This window comes from Phycodurus eques, chromosome 3 (assembly GCF_024500275.1).
Source record: "Phycodurus eques isolate BA_2022a chromosome 3, UOR_Pequ_1.1, whole genome shotgun sequence".
Taxonomy (NCBI): Eukaryota; Metazoa; Chordata; class Actinopteri; order Syngnathiformes; family Syngnathidae; genus Phycodurus; species Phycodurus eques.
Window position 1 is genome coordinate 27,676,172 of NC_084527.1, and position 22,931 is coordinate 27,699,102.

General features: G+C 40.9%; 1 protein-coding gene across 5 annotated transcripts in view; it reads right to left on the bottom strand.

Moving 5' to 3' along the window:
- The window catches only part of arvcfb (ARVCF delta catenin family member b), a 260,772-nt gene that overhangs the window by 113,904 nt on the left and 123,937 nt on the right, over window positions 1–22,931 (bottom strand). The window contains exon 1 of one of the 5 annotated variants that reach the window (XM_061672975.1): window positions 22,548–22,773. The exons of the other annotated variants lie outside the window; for them this stretch is intronic. Coding sequence (XP_061528959.1) covers window positions 22,548–22,568 — 21 coding nt within the window. The 5' untranslated portion in view covers window positions 22,569–22,773. Of the gene's footprint in view, window positions 1–22,547; window positions 22,774–22,931 lie in introns of those variants that run through there. 5 annotated transcript variants of the gene reach the window in all.

The following is a 22,931-nucleotide window of genomic DNA, read 5'->3' on the forward strand; positions in this document are numbered from 1 at the left end:
GGTCAGGCCAGCCCAATAGTTGAAGTCAAGGCAGCCGCTACAACGATTGTTAATAGTGTCTTACTGTGATACGCTGCCTCTCCGCCAATGTGCTGAGAGAAATAAAAGCTTCACATATTACTTTGTATAGGTGGAAGGAACACATCTCTACTATTGGATTTCATTACATTGTGCAGGATTACAGTATATATAAGTGGTAGAAGAAGAAGTAAAAGGTGACTATATGTGCAGCCTATTAACCCTAATTTCTCATTATTTAAGTAGCTGCAATTAATATATTATTTCAACAGCCAAGTAATATTTTAGTTATGGTCTTTTTATGGTTTGTAAAATGCTAGAAAGTTGTTTGAACAGCTTCTGTCTCAACTACTTAATGACTAAGACATTACTTCCATGATAACCGTTAGATGACGCCAGTAAAATAAAGACTTCCCCACGGCAGACGGTTGTCCCGAGTTAGACCAGTTAGATAATGATAGAGGGATGGAACGGTCTTCCCAAATAGCCCAAATAATAAATAATCCCCAATAATTTCGGCTTGAGTTTAACTCTAACACTGATCTGACATCTGTGGGTCAATCAGAGTACACAGACACTCTGCCCTTCATCTCATTCCATACACCAACCTCACTCTCATATCCATTGTTTTAACGAGAATAATTCAGTGGGCGAGCACAAAAGAGCTTTTAAAATGAGGAGGAAAACCTTACTCTACTACAGGGTCGTAACATATTTAAATTCCATTGATGTTTTTTTTTCTTTTCATTATTTTTAATGATCTAAAATCAATCAACGAAAAATACAATATACATCAACAGCTCATAGAAAGGTTTGTGTGTGTGCGTGTAGGTGTGTGTGTGAGTGCGTGCGTGCGTGCATGTGTTGCAGATGCAGCAATAGAAAATCTTTTCGGCTCACTTTGAAAGCTGTGAGTTTATTGAATATTTAAAAGGATGCTGATATCTGAACTGAAGTTTTCTCCCCCTTTTTATTCTACATTTTGCAGAGGCCACAGTTTGTGTCAGCCCCACAGTATGCAAATAAATAGTGTTTGAAGCTGTTATTCTTACTGGTTTTAATCCAAGCAATTGTTTGATGATTTAAGAATATCAGGAGCACTGCATTTTAAATGATCATGCGGGCACTTTGGAGAGAATATATTATGAATGCAGAGCCTTTTCACTGATTCCAAGCTGAAAGAGATGCGGGCTGCTCTGCTCTATTTGAGAAGGATGTGGCAGATGACAATGGTAGTTAATGTTTTTTATCTATTTTATTCTGTTATTCTTATATGTTTGGTGGGTCCAGTGAATGTGAACCTCCTGATTTATGGAGACTTACTCTAGATTTGAAGAGGTCCCACAGGTGTCAGTATGTAAAGCCGTCTCGTTCTTGCACTCTAACCTTAACACATATGTTAATTCTGTGCCATTCAGAATTCATGCTGTGTGTCTGTGTTTTTCTGCAGGTAGAATAGGAGGGAGAGGAGGATGCAGACAAAATATGGATAATCTGCTCTCAATGTCTGGCTAAGCCCCACTTTGCGGCAAGGCTGCCTTTCAGCATCGTTCCACCTCCTGCACAGCCAGGCAGCAGCAAGCCTAGCATCTGGCCACAAACCCCCTGTCCAGCCTTTAATCAACCAAACACATACATATCTGCCCATGATAAACCACCCTCCACTGCATCATCCGCTAGTGCCTTCCGTGCAACAGGAAATGCCGAGTTCAGAAGATTTAGCAAGCCAGTAAACAGGATCTTGCCCTAAAATAGTCATCCGTGATAACATCATACCAACTCCAAACTGTCATATGCTGGCTGTCATCGAAAACCTGAGATGACAACCAGCATCCCAACTAGAAATGGATATTTGTGCGGAGGTGGGGGGGGGGGCGATGCATCAAATAAAATTTGTACTTAAGTTAACATTATGTATGTGTGCTGCTCCCACTAAGGCTTCAGAGCAAAACTGTACACGTGATATGAAACAAAATAATGCAACTCCGAAAAGCTGAAAACACTTTAAAGGCATTGTGGGCAGGCATACTGTAGGTACTGATGTACTGCTGTTGCTCACTGTCAATTATAAAGCAAATGTATTGGCCCTTGATGATTGAAAATCCATTTGGCCTACTTTGCCTCAAAACAAAGGGTAGGCCTACCATGTAACAAAACCTTAACATTGAAACCTAATGTTTCAACACTGATTAAATTCAACAGAATCAATAAAACAGTTCCTTTAAATGCTTAGCAAATAGTCAATCAGCAACCAAACATTCCTTTCCCAAACTGCCACTTTGACGAAGACATGGAACTTAACATTTAACAAGTAGAGCAGGTCTGGACCAACTACCCATCCGTTTTTCATAGCTTTTCCCTTTCAGGGTGACAGGGAGGCCGTAGCATGTATCCAAGAAACTCATGTAAGAAAAGCAAACGAATAAAAGTTGAACACGGGCCAAATGAAGATGAATGTTTGTTTTACTGCCCAAAAGTATAGGACCGGAACAGACAGAGATACTCCACACTCGCAGAGGTATGCTGATGTTATAAATCCAAATAAAAAAAATGCTTTTCAACTTCTAAGGTTAACCAATTCAATACAATGATGCTGGGATAGCCATGACAGGCAGTCCTTTCCTAGAAGAAAAGCAAACTTGAATGAGCATCCTCTTCATACTTTTGGTGTAGCCAGGGCAGAGTTGTAGTAAAGGCCACACCATATGGGAGATTATCTCTGCTATTACCTTTGCACCAGCTGGCAGGAGCTGCCTTGAGTACACGGAGGCCCACGCTCTAGCCCACACAGAGACCACGGGCCACTCAAGCGGGAGTGGGCCTCTGTTTTAGGGCTTAAAATAGAGCGGAGGGTGTGTGGTGACTGCAGCCAGACCAATTCTGTATAGAGCTTTTGTCAGAAGGCGCGTTTGTCAGAAGGAGATGTGAGGGGCCAGCAAAGGGTTCAACAACTGCTGTGCAACAAGTTTGAATGTGTGCAAGACAATCCCCAAAATAGACCGTTACAATGTTGGATGAGGATCCACAAAAATGTTTTGGGAGTATACTCCCAAAAATAGTCCATGTATTGTTTTCTGGCAAAGCTAAGATTGCAAACTTCTGTCAAACTTCTGTTTGCAATCCCCGAAATTCAAGTTCTTCATAATAATAATAATAATAATAATAATAATAATAATAATTTGCGGGGCAGTATACAGTATTTAGTTTTGTGGTTACAATAAATATTATAATCATTGGGGCGGGAGAGAGAGTTTGTCACAGTAACCATGTTTCCTTGTTAATAATGTCATATGCCATTATGTCATAATTGAATCTTCGGTGCAGTACATAAAGTAGGATGAAAATACTATCAGAATGTGCTTCAATGGTGTGAACCTTTATTTTATATGTTGTCAATATTATGTTTTTTTAAAAGTATAAAAAGTGTTTAAGAGTATGGGAAATGTTTATGAGTATGGGAAAGGTTACTAACTGCGTGGAAAAGATGAATAAGTTTAAGACTGGGAAGATTTATACATCTTGAAAATATATATTGTATTTTAAAAAAAATATGGCTGCCACATTGTGGAATTCACCTATTGCTGGGGTGGTCCGGAACCTAACCCCGTGACTCACTGTACCTCTACTGTAATACCTCCAGACTGCATATCATAGTGTCATTAGCAAGATGAGGAAGGACGACATTTACACTTTTCTGTTCTCTCACATAAATAAATGATCAATCTTAAAGACTGGTGTTGTGGAGTCTTCTCTCATGTATAGCTTTAGCTGTAGGTAAAAAAAGAAAAGAAAAAAGAAAAATAGCCTGTGGCCTGAAAACTATCTGGACATTGAATGCAATTCCTTTCATTGTCCATGAGAAAAGAGCTTCGATAAATACAAATCTGTAAAAAGACATTACATTCACATTAGACTGCAGTGATAATAAAGATATGGCATGGGAATGACAAGACTGGTCACAACAGCATTAACTAAAAGACATAGTAACATCCTGTGCTTTAGTGGCCTGAGCTTTTTCCTCAGTAGGAATGTGAACTTCATACAAAGGGGCTCAGAGGGAACAATCACGTCCTTTGTTGTGTTTTTTAAGTGGAAGTCATTGGTCAGTATGCAGTGTGCAGAAATAATAGTCTGTGACCGTCTGTTAAAAATTCTTGACAATTTTATTTGTACATAAAATAGGGAATGAATCTGATATCTGAGTATTTATCACAAATAAAAATTACAATTTGGAAAAAAATGCTCCGGTTAAGGGATGGATGTCATGGATGAATAAACATAACTGTTCCCGTTAAATAGACTGCTTAAATTGAAAGAATACATTTCACATTGTTGTACCATCTATGTTGCATATACAGGCTAAAAAAAAACTGTTATCATCATAACTATTACGATATAATTCTTTTTTAAAAAGAACCTGCTTCACATGATAAAGTGTGCAACCACCGGAGCTAAGTTGAGCAGTGCACCCTTTGTGAGACTGACAGATCAGCATGCTTAGTTTTTCTACAAATAGTTGCTATAGCAAAGAAATACACGTTGCAATCTTTCACCTCTGATTAGCGTCTCCGTGGGCACAGTAATAATTTCATTATGCTGACATTCTGACTGACAATGAGAAACAAGACTAAGCTGATGGATTGCTAGATGGATTGCGTGCCAAACAGTGGTTATGAAATGCACAAATCAATCCTATTTTGGATTCCCTGGAAGCATCGCGGTTATGTATTTATTTTTTTTCCTTCAAGGCATTGTTTCTAATCAAACCACTAAACTCCAATAAAAAGATGGACTGATCGCTGGAATGCTCCAATATATTTCATATTCAGCCTATTGTTGTCAGGTAAAATGGGGGCCCCAAGAAAATGACCCAATGAGGGACTGGCCTGAGGAAGGAAAAACAAAATCTCAAAATGATGAAACAAGTTTTAAAAGCCAATGATGCAGTGAACAAAAGACCCCAAAAGGATGATATGTGAAGACCTGAACAAAACCTGGGAAGAACCTGTTGCAGATTATGAATCCAACATATAAAGCTTTTAAAGAAATCTAAACACCTTAAAACAATATTCGGTTCAAAATGAGTGGATAAAACTTACTTGCAAGTGAGACAAAATGTACTGTACCACAAACTCCATCCTCATAAAGACCTTGGCTGGATTTGCACTGGAGGTCTCTGTGCCCAATTCCAAATTAGTGCTTACAGCGAACCTTTTTTTATTGACATATATTTTTAAAGTAACAAATAATCAGGGCCCGATCAAATTATCGGCCGGCCGATTATATCGGCTAGTATTAGCCCTTTCCAAATCTGCAAAATCAGCCGAATTTTTGCCGATTCTTTTTTAACACATTGCAATATACAGTAAGATAAAGATAATGACATTCAAACCAACATCATTAGCAGCCTATCAAATTCACACACAAAAAAAGTCTTTGCGTTTAACTCGCTCTCTGTACATCATATATTTAAAATGCAACTCTGTCACAGATGACTTGTGTTGACATTTGAGAAAGGCATCTCTGGATTGTATGATAAGTTATCACTTCATGGCAAAGAAAATAGTGGAATACAAGAAATGTGATTCAGTGTTCATGGGCCTGCGATTGGCTGGCGACCAGTTCAAAGATAGCTGGGATAGGCTCCAGCACGCCCGCGACCCGAGTGAGGATAAGCGGTACGGAGAATGGATGGATGTTCATGGGCATCATGCATAATGTTTTACCAGTAACTTCACTCATTATGTTGCTTATATACTGCATACATTTATGGCCTTAATCTTCGTCAGTTAACACTTTTTTGCATTTTTTTTTAGGTGTAAATTCTTCTATGTTGTAAAATTAAATATTAAAGGACAACACATTGTAAAATACTCAAATGTTCTGTCTGTAATTCATATCTTTGTTATTGTAAGAATTAGGGGTCAAAAAAATAGGTTATTTTATTCATTAACTTATGTGGCGGATTAATCAGCTATCAGAATATATATATCGAAATAGGCATCGGCCTAAAAAAAAAAAAAAAAAATCCATATCGGTCGGGCCCTACACATAATGACTGTTTACATTTACTGAACACCTGGGGGGGAGGGGTGTGAGGGGGGGTGAACATATACAGGAATGCACGTGAGCAACTACACAAGGGTCAACACCATGCAACAAAAACAAGTTCTCAGCGCATTGAATCAATCACAACTGTCTGTGCCACATTGGGTTGACTGGATTTGAAAACTCAGTAGCCTCAAAAGAAAACATCTATTGATACGTTAATTTGTACATATTTTAGCCTTTTTTAATGAAAAATATTAATACAAGGTGGGCCGTAAGTTTCCTCACATATGGTTTTCAGATACCTTACAATAATTTTCATTGATGTTATACATGGAAATTTATGGTCCACCTTGTATGAATATTTTTCAATAAAGAAATAACAGGCTAAAATATGTACAAACCTTTCCATAGCCATGTGATACACATACTGTATTGCTATTTTTGCTGCTAAACACAGGCTCCAAATTCCCAAGATGCTGTGGAGATTAGAGAGCAATGCTGTGGAATTCCAAGTCACATGTGATGACAAGGTGGTCATGTTTCCTCAATTTAATGCCATTACTTCCTTCCTTGCCAGGATTCTAGTGCTTCCAGTCCTTGCTCTACACCAATGATCAGAATGATTTCTCATCTGCTCATCAATTGATGCAACAGCACCTGCTGAACTATTAAACAAAGTCTGGAAAGAGACAGGAGGGACCACTATCATGCGGCTCATGACTCATTTGAATATTGGTAGTTCCAGCTTCACAAATAGCTTCTATGCACTTGTGGGAAAGCACACAATGAGTCAGGACACTTTCAATGAAATCACAGAGGCATTGGCAAATTAGTCCACAATGAAGCCAATGAACGAGCAATAAGTGTGTCTATTATTCAAATTCCTGGAGTTTTCCAGGAAAGGGACCGCCCTGTCTGTATCCTATACAGGATCATTCACCTGTGTAAATGCACAATAATACCAAAGAGGATTAGCGCACATGATCACGTTTACAGAGTCAGCTTCTAGAGCGAAGAGATAAACACAATGAATGGCCTGTACTGGGCAACCAGCTGAGCGATCTGTGGTGTCAAAACAGATTCATAAACAGACATACTGGTTGAATGAAGTCTCACAACTTCAGAGAAATTACTCTGCAACAGCCTGAATGACAGGGCTGTCATATTTCATCACGCAACTTGAGGCCAACTTGGCAGCACATACCAAAACAGGCTCACCAGACATGAACATGAAACGCCATCTCTGCAGGATTCCAGTATAAGATCACACAGCCTGAGAGAAGTATGCAAGATATTTATTCTATTGGGTTACAGTACGTGGCATCAGCAAAGTAAAGCAATACACCATTTCACATCATCAGTGATGGCCTGCTTGTTCATGCTGGGGTAAGAGAGAAAAAATATATATATATTTCTGGTTGACACTCGCTTAGAATCATCAGTGAGGCAGTCAAACATTTAGGTAACCCTACGGAAATGCTAATATTATATAAATCTCAAGGCTAACAATCCACATAAAACGTATACTGAATACAGAAGTACTGTCGCAGTTTTCAGATTTCTACCATGTCAATGAAAAATGCTTGGAGACTCCCAAAATCAATATTCTGAAATCAGATTCACATTCTAAACATGTCGCTTCAATAAATTGGAGCCACTACAAGACAGGATATCACAGCAAAGTAAAAACAAACATTCAACTTTTACATCTGCAACCATGCTGGAGACTGATACTGTATATTCCCGAACAACTCACTTGGGGAGAAGTAAATCCAGTAAGCATGTATATAAATCTTTCCTTTTCAAGTCCATAAGGAACACAGATGTGTTTATTTAGTGTGACGCCTCGCCAATGGCATATTTTTCTTTGTCTTCCTTCCTCACACTTTACTCTTTGAAAGCTGCGGTACTGAAGTAATTTTTTTTTTCACCCATTCCGAACCCCACTGCACAAAACTGCAGTTCTGACAATGGCAAAGCTGAAAAAATAAACAATAACATTATTCAGCCCAACTACTCATTACCAGTAATAGAAAATATGTATATGGTACATCATCAGCAATGGGTATTGCACACTTTTCACTGCATTATTATGTATGACTCACTTTGAAATGATCGAACAATCCGTGTGATACGGTGCCACAGCCACACTGAGAAATTCAAACACGGGAGGGGGGAAAAAAAAGGTATGCAAAGTAGTGTCGACAAACTGAAGTGGAGATGCAGGAGAGTTGAGAAGGAAAGTGAATTAGCTTGATGAACGGAACACACAGTAGTAGCTTGTCCAGAGTCAGAGGGCTGCAGACATCGTGCCAGTCCTGCTGCCTGTAAACTTCTGATTCTGCTTTGTGGAAGGCACTGTTGTTCCAGATCACTCTCTCTGCACAGGCCCGCAGTAATTTTCACATCACAATGTGGCAAGGGACAAAATAGCTTTCCCTTTGAAGGATTTCCATTTGATATACTATCCAACTCCCAGTCCATGCTGCAATAACCATATTTCAGAGAAACGGCTTGCAATTGTTCTGCTCCGTTTAGAATATGCAGGAAATGTGTCTTTACTAACACAGCATAATGCAAACACGCACGATATATCAATAGTAAATTCGCACGACTAAGGAAACGTAACCATAAATGTATTACCTGCAGCCAAATTCACAATAATGAATTGTTAAAATGAATAATAATTGAAGAAACATTGCCAACCTTGCCAACAAAATTCTGAAAACTGTGACCAAAAAAAGACAAGGCAGCCAAATGTTGACCACATACATGTGGACCAAATTAGTCACGAAATTAACTAGGGGTGGGTAAAAATATTGATTCATCAATGCAATGCAATTCTTCCCCCTGCAATTCAATATTGCTTCAACAAATCCTCTGAATCGATTCATCTCCTTACCAGTCAGATGCGCTTTGTGTGTGATTCTCCTTAATTCGTTTTGTGTTGCTATTCTAAAAAAAAAGAAAAAAAACGCCACTTAACAATGTGCTGCATCTAGCTTTTTTTGTTGCTATTGACAATTAAATTTTTTTTTTTTTTAAATAGGCGAGTTCAGAGGTTGTATTGTACCACGTGACCATATTGTAGCATTCGTGGAGTTAAGGTAGCAGGCACAATGACAATGTTGAGATGATTTAACACCCAAAATACAAACCCAATTCCAATGAAGTTGGGACGTTGTGTTAAACATAAATAAAAACAGAATACAATGATTTGGAAATCATGTTCAACCTATATTTAATTGAATACACTACAAAGACATTTAATGTTAAAACTGATAAAACTTTGTTTTTGGCAAATAATCATTAACTTAGAATTTTATGGCTGCAACACGTTCCAAAAAAGCTGGGACAGGTGGCAAAAAAGACTGAGAAAGTTGAGGAATACTCATCAAACACCTGTTTGGAACATCCCACAGGTGAACACTAATTAGGAACAGGTGAGTGCCATGATTGGTATAAAAGGAGTTTCCCTGGTTTGCTCAGTCATTCACTAGCAAAGATTGGGTGAGGTTCACCTCTTTGTGAACAAGTGCATGAGAAAATAGTCGAACAGTTTAAGGACAATGTTCCTCAACGTACAATTGCAAGAAATTTAGGGATGTCAACATCTACGGTCCATAATATCATCAAAAGGTTCAGAGAATCTGGAAAAATCACTGCATGTAAGCGGCAAGGCCGAAAACCAACATTGAATGCCAGTGACCTACGATCCCTCAGGCGGCACTGCATCAAAAACCGACATCAACGTGTAAAGGATATCACCGCATGGGCTAAGGAACACTTCAGAAAACCAATGTCAGTAAATACAGTTCGGCGCTACATCCGTAAATGCAACTTGAAACTCTACTATGCAAAGCAAAAACCTTTTATTAACAACACCCAGAAACGTCGCCGGCTTCTCTGGACCAGAGCTCTTCTAAGATGGACTGATGCAAAGTGGAAAAATGTTCTCCCATTGAAAATGTGTGGCTCATTATGAAGCGTAAAATACGACAACGGAGACCCTGGACTGTTGAACAGCTGAAGCTGTACATCAAGCAAGAATGGGAAAGAATTCCACCCACAAAGCTTCAACAGTTAGTGTCATCCGTTCCCAAACGTTTATTGAATGTTGTTAAAAGAAAAGGTGATGTAACACAGTGGTAAAAATTACCCTGTCCCAGCTTTTTTGGAACGTGTTGCAGCCATAAAATTCCAAGTTAATGATTATTTGCTAAAAACAATAAAGTTTTTCAGTTTGAACATTAAATGTCTTGTCTTTGTAGTGTATTCAATTAAATATAGGTTGAACCTGATTTGCAAATCATTGTATTCTGTTTTTATTTATTTTTAACACAACATCCCAACTTCATTTGAATTGGGGTTGTACATGGCAGACAAAAGAACAAAAGCATAATTTTCACAGTGAAAAGGAGGATGAATTCTTTGTTACAACTGTGAAAAAGTCCTGCATGTCTCTCATTCATGGAGCGACTGGGGCGCCGCCAAAACGACACATGTGGAGAGACATCTCAGAACGTGCCACACAAGCTTTCATGCTCACTACCCACTTGGCAGCACACTACGAGCTGAAAAAGTTTGTGTGTTGAAAGCAGCGTTGTGCAAAGAGCAGTCTTTCACGAGATCGGTGAAAATTATCCAAACAATAACCGAAGCTACATACAGCGTGAAGAAAAATAAGGCATTTTCAGATGGGGAGGTTTTCAAAGAAGCAATATAATTGCAATGATAATCACAAGAACAGTCCTAAAACAAAAGAAAAATGGAACCGATTTAATTTCCACTCGCTCAGATGTCCAGTTGGGGACAACTACAATGGTTAGACGGCTCTCGGCTATGTCTGGGAATTTTGCCAATCAGCTGGACTGGCCATAACGCCAGGATCTGGCAAAGTGCAGGTGGTTCAGCATCCAGTGTGAAGAGTCCGTGGACGGCAGCAGTTCAGTGCAGCTAAGTATGTTTATCCGGATGGTGTTTGATGAGTTCTCTTTTGACACTACTTCCCTTTAAGACATCTATAACAGAAAGAGGTTCCCTTGGAAAAACTTGCATCAGTGAGTACACACGGGGCTTCTGCTACGATCGGCCGACATACAGGATTCATTGCTCACTGTAAAGGTGACTTACAGTTCCCAAAGTTTCTGCAGTACCACTGCATCATTCACCAGCAGGCGTTATGTGCAAAAGTGATCGGCTTTGAGCATGTGATGACTCCCTTTTGGTTAGTTTTTTCACTTTTGAGAGAAACAAAAGACTTCGTGTAATCCAAAGGCAAAGACACCTTGCTACTGGAGGACACTAAGTAGACACTTGACCTCGCATTTTTAACAGCGATTACTGTGAAACTCAACCGTTTGAACTGTGCGCTGCAAGGCAAAGGTAAGACTGTTGCTGATAAGTGCTGACAGACAATGCTTATGCATCTGAGACTTTTGACAAAGTTGTAGAAAAGTACTCTCAAGTCATAAACAGATTTGGCCAAGAGATTGAGAATAGGTTTTGTGACCTTTATCAGCTTGAGCCTTGTGTGTCGTTCATTTCCAGCCCTTTCATGAATGTGGACACAACATACATTGCTGAGCAACTAAGTGCAATGTTCATCTTGGATGCTGGACAGGTGGAGATTGAAGTAGTAACATTGCACAATGAACTCAACCTCAAAGCCTATCAAGCTGCACCAAACCTTTGGTGTCTTTTTGTCACAGAAAAGTACAGTGGTGTATGTACAGCAGCTATGAAGGGTGCCTTCTTTTTTGGATCAACCCATCTGTGTGAATCTGTCTTTTCTGACATGAAGATAAAAAAAAAAAAAGAAACACCACTGATGGACACGTGCAAGACTCACTCAGTTGCAGTGTCAAATTACACCCGGGATTACAATACACTGGTGCAAAGCAGTACCCTGCGATTGGCTGGCGACCAGTTCAGGGTGTACCCCGCCTCTCGCCCGAAGATAGCTCGGGATAGGCTCCAGCACGCCCGAGGCCCTTGTGAGGACAAGCGGCACAGAAAATGGATGGATAGATGGATGGTGCATAGCATGCAATGCCAGGCTTCCCACGAACTGGCAAAGAAGCAGAGAGAGATGTCCTCAGAGGCAACATGGCAGTGCACGGCAAAATGAAATTCAAATATTTAAAAATGTTGAAAAATGCATCAGATTTGGTTACAAATTCAAAAAGTGATAAGATTTAAGAATCTGGAAGCAGCTCTTTGTATGTTACATATTTCATAATACATTTGTACAATGATGGTGCAACAGAGGGCATGATTCGTAAACAAATAGCTGGTGATGAAAATGTGACATAGTGATTTCCTACACTTGCAGAAATTTAAAGAAATAATGTGTTGAGTATTGATATTTATTTCATTCCTAAATGTGATGAAATACGGTGAGAAATCATATGATCAGTCTTCAATAATAATAAACATGAATAATTATTAATAGACATACAGTATATAAATAAAGGTAATTTGAGCAAAATTGTTATTTCATGAGTTTGTATCAAACTGGTAGCCCTTCGTATTCATCAGTACCAAGAAGTAGCTCTTGGTTTCAAAAATGTTGGTGACCCCTGCAATAAATGAATGAATGGGGTTTGATGAAGAAAGTACCGTCAATTGTCACAATGTCGCAAACATGCTACTTAATTAGGTACAGCGGCTGAAATAACTATTTAACACGTCACCATTTTTCTAACTAAATATACTTCCAAAGGTGCTATTGACCTGAAAATTTCACCAGATGTTGGGAAAACCCCAAGTAATCCATACATACAAAGAAAGCAGAACAAATAAACTCAGAAAATATGTGAAATGACACAGGGGAAAAGTATTGAACACATGAAGAAAGAGAGGTGCAAAAAGGCATGGAAAGCCAAGACAACACCTAAAATCTATCAATAATCAAAATGTCAGTCCAAATGAATATCAGATGGTTCAGTCTTAATTGATGGCCTACAAAAAGGTCTCATAGCTGAGGTGTGAGTCAAGACACATCTCATGATGGGTAAGAGCAGAGAGCTGTCTAAAGGCCATCACAAACTCCCGGTAATTGTTGCAAAACATAACAATGGCATTGGTTACAGACGCATATCTAAGCTTCTGAATGTTCCAGTGAGCACGGTCGGGGCATAATATATAAGTGGAAAGACAATCATACCACCATAAATGTGCCTCGATCAGGTGCAATATTTCTGACAGAGGAGTGCAAAGAATAATCAGAAGAGTTTTACAAGAGCCATGGACCACCTCAGGAGCGCTTCAAAAAGAGCTGGAATTAGCAGGTACTGTTGTCACAAGGAAAACGGTGACTAATGCACTCCGCCGCCATGGCCTTTATGCACGCTCACAATGCAAGACGCCACTGCTGAAAAAAAAAAGCATGTCAAAGTTTGCTGAACAACATTTGGACACGCCAGTTAAATACTGGGAGAATATAAGTCTGGTCGGATGAGAGGATCTGCTGTGGGGATCTTCTACTCTTGTCCCTGTGTTCCAGAGTCTGTGGGGGAGGGACTTTTTTTCACTCCTTCCTCGCTTGGGGGTGGGGGGGGGGGAACCACTGGGGTGACCTCCTGGTGAGTAATGGCGGTGTGATGATGACTCGCCCATGTTCCGTGGGTGCTAGGGCGGTGCCGGCTGGCACCTGGCTGGGTCCCCCGCTCTGGCTGCTGGTGGGGACAGTGGGGCCCCCGTGTCGCTCCTCGGGCCTGCTTCCTCCTCTTCTCTCTGTTCCTTGCGTCCCGCTGCGGTCGCCTCTTCCTCTTTCCGTGGGGGAGCCGGGCGGGCCCCTGCGGGCTGTGGGGCCTGCTGTGGGGTTCTTTTCCCTGCCTGGTTTTGGGGGGGAGGGGGTCCACCTCCCACGCTCAAGGGCGGGTAGTGGGTGCTGGCAGGGGTGTGGAGGGATGGGGGTCGTGGGGGGGCGGGGCGGGGCATTTGGTGCTGCGGGTCTAGGTGGGATGCGCCTCTTCGTCGGTGGTTGTCCGGCCTAATGGGCCCGACCTGCGGGAGCCATGCCTCTTAATCACTCACTTAGCAGACACTCACACCGTTCACTGTATATATCTCTCACTAATCACATCTGGGGCGGTGGGTGGTTGGCTGGGGGGGTGGCAATGGGTCCCTGCGGCCCCCACTGGGTGCCCGGTTGCCAGGGCGCCTCGATGGGGCCGGCGGACTGCCCAGGGTCCTGCATGCTTCTTCTCCTGTCCTTGTCCTGTTCTATCTTGTCCTGTCCTTCCCCCACAGGGTGTAGCACTACAGCCCCATGTAACATTCATATATAATGGTTCATTGTTGTAGATAATGTAATGATTTACTTCTCTCGTCCTGTTTACAATTAGTGCTTTGTCTTTTGTCTTTGTTTCTCTCTCCCTTCTAGAAACTTTGTTCTGTTCGACTGATCAAGTCTGATTCTCAATAAACCTCAATCATAATACCACAGCGGAAGCTTAAAAACTCCACGGTTTATCAGCACTTTACCTTTTCAGTGTTTATGCACAACTGCCATGTTTTTTTTTTTACTTTTGTGCTACATGTGCACAAATAAGTTATGTGCTAATTTTTATTTTCCGATGTTTTATTGCTTATAAAAATGTGACGTGACATACGACATATTTTTACATAGCATCTAAAATAAATATTTCAAAATCGTTTAAATTTACTCTTAATTATTTGTGTATTTCTACTTATTGAATTAATATCAGAACATTTAAATCAATATTGAATTGAATCGCAAGCTAAAGAATGGAAATCTAATCAAATCGTGAGGTTCTTAACAATGCCTAGCCCTATAAATGAATATAGTTTTAACATGTTGTGCTTCTTTTTTTTAAAGCTGATCATTATTTGTGCGCAAGCATGGTCTGAGGAGGTTCTAAGTTTGTTCACAGAGTAAGAACAAATTCAAGTCAGAACATTTTGATGAATTACAGATTTTTGTGTCAAATCATCATATGCACAATCTCAGCACAAATTTGTGCATACACACTGTTTGCAAATGAGGCCCAATGACACTTGTGCATGTGTTAACATGTATTTTGGGCCACTTCACAGGCAAACAAGTCTTCTCCAGATTGCATGTTACAGCTCCTTCAACAGATGTTCAAAAGGATTTAGATCAGGGCTCATAAAAGGTCACTTCTGTCTCATTCCTAGATGCTATTCCGTGTTTTTAGCTGTGTTTAGGTCATCCTTCTCTTGGAAGAAAGTTTAACTCAGTTGTTTTCACAATTATGTGCAAATTACTGGCAAAGCAATTCCATCATACATTTCATTATTCACCAACACTTATTATCTTTAGTGCTAATAGTTATTTCTAGGTAGTGTTTCCACAGTGTTTTAGGTTTGTACCAGTGTGAGTGGGTTTTTTGATGTAATTTTTTTTTTTAATGTTTCTGTGGAAAGGGTTTGAAAAGTCTTCAAAAATACATAGCAGTTTAGCAATAATTTGCAAAACCAATTTAAGCTTTCCTAATTGAAACAGAAATTGGGGGATAGACTCTCTCATTCTGGACTCTCGTGACTTTTGGCTTCACAATATGACAGTATATGTTTTTGTACAGACAACAACAGTAGTCATGTCCTGTTGTTAGAAATTAATTACCTTCTGTGCTTCACAAACACATGGTTAAAGGAAGGTGGATATTTTAGACAATCAAGGTAAATCATAATTGAAAGCAGATGGATGAAGTTCACCTGAATTTAAGTGTGGACTACAGAATGCAGAATATTGCGTACCCCAAGTGCTTGTGTTCTTTTGTGGCCTGAACAGCTGAGGTTGCAGCTGGTAACTTCACTCACTCACTCACTCACTCACTCACTCACTCACTCACTCACTCACTCACTCACTCACTCACTCACTCACTCTCACGCTCACACACACACACACATACATAAACACACGCACACACACACACAGTTGTATTAATAAGTGACAGAGCACAAAACAGCAAAGAAAATGTTTTATTGGATTAAGCCTCTCCTAGCTGTCCCAGAGTATAATGGAAAGAATTTAGAAACTCAGGGAGGTCTGTCTCAACAGCCTTGTTTGTTTAACTCAGACAACTTTGGGGTATTCAGTGCACTTTTGTCCTATAGCTACTGACCAACTAGAGAGCGAAATCAAGACCCCTCCATGAAATTTCCAGGGTCAAACTATTGATCTGAAATTGTGAAACCATCCAGTAGCCAGTGTAATTACTTTTACAGATGTAATACAGAAACTCTTGACACTATATAAAGGTGTGTGTGTGTATATATATATTTATTTATTTATTTATTTTTATTCACACTATAATATTTTCTTTAGTTTTTATTATAAGGCTCAAACATAACTTACAAAATGGTGATCCTTGTTTTACAAACTGTAGAAAAACAACTTTGCTCTATGTTTGAGGGCTACTGGGACTCTAGTGACCCGAGCTCAATTCCCAACCCAATCTTTTGTTCTAAACTTTTCAAGGGCACCCTATAGAATTACAGAAAGCTGACACAGCTGCAATGTCCTATTACCAAAGTAAACGCTGGCTTGGCTGAAGCTGTCGGGTACAAAGAGCTTAAAAGCAGACATCGGGATTTTACACCCTTTATCCCGCCAAAAGAATTTTAAGTACAGCACCTTCTACGGGTGACTAACACTTGTCCCTCCATATTTATGGCTCAGGTTGACACTCTTCACATCCTATTACACATTCCATAAACAATTGAAAAACAAGAAGGTGTGATGGGACAAGATGGTATTTTATTCATTTACAATATATATGAACCCCGTGGAGTCATTATGTAAGCTCAGTCACATGCGGTAGAGATTCACTGGATAGCTGAAAAGAGCCCATGGAATGTGTGAGGAGGCGCATCATTCCATTGTTCACAAGTGGCTCCTCTGGGAATGGGAAGAGCACATATCAAGAGAAGATGAGAAGCAAGACTGTGCCATCCCATGTAATGGCATATGACAACCACCACTGAACGTCTAAATGCCTCCATTAAACTCTACAATTGGCTGTCTGCATGGAGAGTCGGCAGCACAAAGAATGCAAGGAGCAGATTTGTCTTTCCATTTTGGGGAGTTCTCGTCCTGGTTTTGGCTGAACTCTTGCCACTGGTTAGCATAATGCTTGTGTGCAGCTGCAGCTGCTACAGCAAAAGCTGCAAGTAGCAGGGGTTGTCGTTGAGCCAATATCGGTCAACTTACAGTGGTTTGGACTTTGATTCTACCTCTAACGCTCTCTCTTTTATTTTTCTCCCTGGACCCAAGCCATCAGCAGTAACAGCAACTGTTGTGTGTAGTGAGGTTCGGAACAGCATTCTAATGAGGGGCCGGACCTCGTCAGAGTTCTTCAACCACCCGCAAGGTTAATAACCGCCAGTCCTCACTGCAAACCCCCAACCTGCTTTGTGACTGAGCTTTAAGAAAGCAATAAACAGACTTGTTGGAGTTTGACACAAACACTTGCTCTGGTTATCTTGACCAGACAAAAAGGGTCAAAACGGTACAGAATCCAAATGCAATTACAATGTATACCTCTCTGTCTGCACATCACACCACTGTGTTTTTAACTTTGTATGATTGGAATGACTCACATGTAAGAAAGAAAACAGCAAGGATGTCCTATGCAAAGTCCTCGCACTGCCACATGTCAGAGTAATCTGAATGGCCAGTCAACTCTAATAGAGCCCCACTAAAGAGCTGTCAGAGGGAATCATTAATCCCAAAAGGCAGCCAGAGACAGATGGTACCATGATGGCAGATCGATGCTCTCCCTGACATCTCACCGTTTCCAGTGGCAGGAAGTGGGCTAATCCTTCAAAAGAAAGTTCCAGACTAAACACGCAAGTGGAGCCTGAGCCATGTCTTCCCCAGGCCCCGACATTACCCTACATACACTGTCTCATACATTGGATGGAAAAGAAAGGGAGAAGTAGAGAGGCATTTGTTTTTTTTCTGCTTGAGGGAAGCTTTATAAAAATTCTGACCTTCCCCCGAAGGGCCTCTCTCAGAGGTCCCAAGATGCAAAATAAATGGGGTGGAGCATATATGAACCAAAGATAACTGCCCCCAAAGTAGGCCCCAGAAGCTGAACCAACCTGGAGGCATGCAAGTAATCCCAGTATGAAATGTCCAGAAGATCATCACACCAAATTAACTCCTGGCAATTGATCTTTGATGACTTAAAGGTAGTCTTTCTTTACAGGTGCAAAATAAAACTGTATGACCACGTCTTTTGCAGAAACTGCTGTCAGTGATTACAAGTCCGCCAGCAAAAATGCACACCCTGAGCCATATTCCCTTTTGGAAAACCAGCAAAATGATTGGGATATAATTTACAATCGTTATGGAGGCTTTCTATTACTTACACCTAAGAAGAAATGAAAAGCTAGGAGGAAATATGAGATGGTTTCCCCTTTGCGGCTATAATGCCTTTCTGGGAAGACTTTCAATGGATTTTGGAGTGTGTGTGTATATGTGGAATTCTTTCTTCTATTCATCCAGGAAAAAAAACATTTGTGAGGCCAGAGGTCACTGATGTTGGACAAGAGGGCCTGGCTCGCAATATTTGTTATAGTTCATTGGTTCAAATGTAGGGCAGGGTTTGTGTGTTATACCGACAAAGGTGCAGTATATACTAGCGTTACATATCTAGGGCACGATGAAAAAGTAAGATTCCAGGAGAATTTAAGGGACCCTGGCCAAATCCTTAGTGATCAATTGATTAGATGTCTGAATACTGTTCGTATAGTGCCTGAAGTTGTCTTTTCCTCATCCTTTATTTCTGTTGAACCACATCAGTAATGATTTGACCTCAATAAATCACATCTTTATCCGAGCATAGTGTTTTCTATGTCTTAAAATTCGAGCATGATCAAACTGATACCATTACGTAATCTTACCACCATTTGTGTGTCAGAGTATTATGGTAAATAAAGTAAACATTGTCACTACAAGTTAAGCTGCTTTATTGCAGCTCCTAGCACAGTTTTGTGCAAAACTAAATGAATGTCAGATCCTGTCTGGTGTAACTGTAGCACAGTGTGATGGGGCGCCTTCTTATTTTTTGTAAGGCTAGTCGCTTTCTTTATCTATCTGATCAAAAACAGGATTCCAGTTTCTGCCTTCCTGCAGCAAAGATAGGGAGGTGTTTATTGGACACAGTCCAGGAAACTATGAATCCCACTGTCAAGAGCCTGCAAACAAACACTGCACAAATAGCTCTGGGATCAAATTGATTTTCTTTTTTAGCTTGTGTGTGTTGAAGGGTATGTGGTTTGACACGTGTCTACATGTCATCGATGGCAAATTCAACAAATTTGGCCACAGAAAAAAGCTCAACTGCGCTGAAAAGTCCTCGTTACGAACTAGTAGGGGCAAGTGATAGTGTTATCAGGCAAAATCTTGTGTGGACTAAAGCAGCTGCACAAAATGTTGGATAAAAGGCCCTGAATATGCAAAGAGAAACGGCAGCTGAAGCATGATAATAAGACTGCCATCTCATGAATGCACTGCTACTCTCCTCACTGCTGTTTTCTAACCTGGCTGTGTGGCAGCATCCACTCCAGCTTCCCAATATACTGTCCGTCAAATTAATTTAATTCCATCAACGCGATGATAAAAGGAGAGGGATAATTATTATCTTTTCCAGTCGTCACACAGTGAAGAAACGAACTTGCGGCTGCATCAGTCGAGGGGGGAGCCAGCAGTGAATCAGGACAAAGTAAGGGGGTTGCATGAACACCTGCTAGTGATCCACAACTACCACAGACAAAAACAACCAAAAAGCTGAGGGGGTGTTCATGCGATACACTGCATGGACATACAGTGCACTACCTATAGCCCAGTCTATTACTTGCCATTTGTGCGTAATTCTTAGTATCTGTTTTAACCTACTTGGAGCACCAATGTCTGTGGTTGGGTTGCATTGAAATATTTATCATAAAGTCAGTGCCGCCTTTCAAAAGTACGGCACGGGCAGACTAAAATGACATACTAATAGAAAATCCCTTTACAGGATATGAACTCAAACGTGCACTGCAAGGGAAATGCTATACAACTGACAATGACATAAAAGTTGATTTTAAGGCTAAATTTATGTTAGCGTGTTGACCTAAAACATTAAATTGCATATTTAGGAGGACATAATACATAATGTAACACGACGTATCATCTACAACAAGGAGCAGCAACGGGACTTGTATGGCAAACATTGACATGCTGCATGATGAGGAGGCCATTTGGTATGACCCACCACCATATGATCATGTCTCCTCCAAGACCTGCTCACCTTCAAAACACAAGACCAGCACACACCCATCCCAACCCTCCATTAAATGTCTCTTCCATTGATGCACTCTCCTCAGCAAGTATGTGTTCATTTGTTACCGGTCAGAGTCATTATTCTTGTATGACCCCGAAACAAAGGAATTTCTCATGCTCTAAATGTCTTCAACTATTGATCCACGGATTCGCATAGGGGTGCCTGGGGAAAGGAGTGAACAAAACCCTGCCACTGGAAAACGTTCAGAACTTTAATTTTCTTGAGGAATGCAAACAGCATGTAACAAACGCTCAGTTACTGCAGCAGAAACCCCGCTAGCTGTCAGGAAACTGGCAGACTGAAGACAAGCCCCCTTTTAGTCTTTGGCTGGATCATCATGAATTATTTTGCTATTCAGATGGGTCCTCCTTGCTGAAGAGGAAGAGTGTCGTCTGGCTTTTGATAGACCTTAGAAAGATGGTGACTACTGGATAATTCATGTTTTCATTTCTTCTCTGTGACATACCTGTTTTTCTATTTTTCATGATGTGAAGATGTTACAGCTGCAGCACCTGAACTTTGAGGCCTTGGGCACTGCATCCTTCTGCTGTACAGATTTCAAATTTAACTCAGATATGGTCTGCTGGAGTTTCCCCCACTAATTGGGAGGCTATGTCGATATATCAATTGGGCAAAAAGCTCATTTACACTCTGCGGACCAGCCGTTGTCTCATTTCGTCCTGGGTCTGAAACTAATAGAAGAAGTAGAATAGCACAAAGTAGAGCAAATATTTCAGAATTAACAACTTCCTGTTTTCAATTTAGCATTTTTTTTTCCTACACTGCAATGCTACAATTCATTTAAAAAAAAAAAATTGCTTCAGCATGCCATTTCATCGTAATTTTTCATTTCATTGCACGAACGCCACACAGATAAAACAACATCCATTTTGGGTTATTCTTTTTGCATGTTATTCGGAGAACAACGTGTATAAGTGCATGTTTTAAAGCCACGGCTGTGAGGAGTTTGAATCCCTTTTTCGCCACAATCAAGACTAAAGAACACAAACAACCAGATGATTGGCTTAAGTGTGACTAGGACTTTTAGCAATGGAGAAGCAGGTCCTTCCAGCTGAGGAATCGCCAGCTAAGTTGAAAAGGTCACGCCACGATGCTGGCCTCGCCTAAAGTATGCCAACCATCTTGGACCCGTAGAGGTCACAGATGCAAGGTCCATCCTTCAGCTCTCTGAGCCATTTTAGGAAAAACGTGGCAAGGACATATTCTTGGGTCGTCGACACGCATTCCAGCACGCATACACCCAAGATAGGAGCCCAACAAGTGGTGGCCCTTGAGAAACAAGCCTGGTTTGACTCCATCAGCACTTAGAACCTTCAGCGTTATCACAACCAAAGGGATGGGATAATAAAGGGGTGCCTTTGGGAGGATATTCAGCATCCATTGCTTATAACGAGCTATTAGGTGACATTTATTTACACAGGGAAACGCAACCCATTATTTACAGCAAACTGTTTTCCTAATTAACCACTGGCGGACTTGATTTTGGCCTTATTCACTCCTTCAATTTCTGTCTTTTTTTTTTTTTTTTTTTTTTTTTTAGATGTCTGTCAATTTATCAGGCGAGAGCCGCCAACCTCGACGGGAAAAATGTTCTTCAAACTCACGGTGCATCTCCAATAATGCATGCACATCATGCCCCGGTACGCACAAATTCTCACAAGCACTAACAAAAGCACATTCCAGTGGTATCTATGCAGGAAAAAGACAAAAGCGGTTTAATGTCGTGCCTTTCACACAATTTGCAGCACAGCCCATGCTATAAATCTGGCCTGGATTCAGTCAAGAGCCTTGCAAGCGATATTCAGGGACAAACTTTGCGCTGGTCCCATGAACGCACCACTGCCAATTCTGTCTAGTATTGCCTGGGAGCCCACAAAAGTCCAGGTTCAACGTAGTTGATGATGAGATGTTTCCCGGATGGCACTGTGTTCACCTGATGCTGCCATGCAGCCTAAGGTACCAACAAGGGGGGCGGGACACGCCATCGTCCGAAATGACATCCCGTACGACACCAGAAACGCAAGAGGCGCACGCGCGCGAACTGTCTAATAAAGACGAATAATTAGCTCTCGAGGGCAAATAGGAGACGAGCGAGAGAAGCTCGAGATGAGCCTCAGAACAGGCACCAGTACGAACCTGTTTCACTTCAGCAGGCATGGTCCAATTTCCCTCCCTTCGCTCCCCAAAATGGGAAAAAGAAAAAAAAAAAACGTCTCAACGTCTGATGGCTATTTCCAACAGTTGGGAAAGTTCTGCCTTTGCGTCCTCTCCTCCGCTCGTGTCCTTGCGTTAACCTCGTGTATTTACGTGGAGTTTTCCCTCCGAGAGCGCAGAGGTAGCGGCTCAGAAGCGGTCAGCCATCCTCAACTAGCCGCGTCAAGTTCAACCAAGTTAGCGATAACTACACCGGAAGTTGTGGAAGATGCCCTTCAAAGTCAAACCGGCAGTGGCGCTCAAGTCGGCCAACAGATCTACTGTACGACAACACAATATTAAAATAGCGATTGTATAAAATCTTTA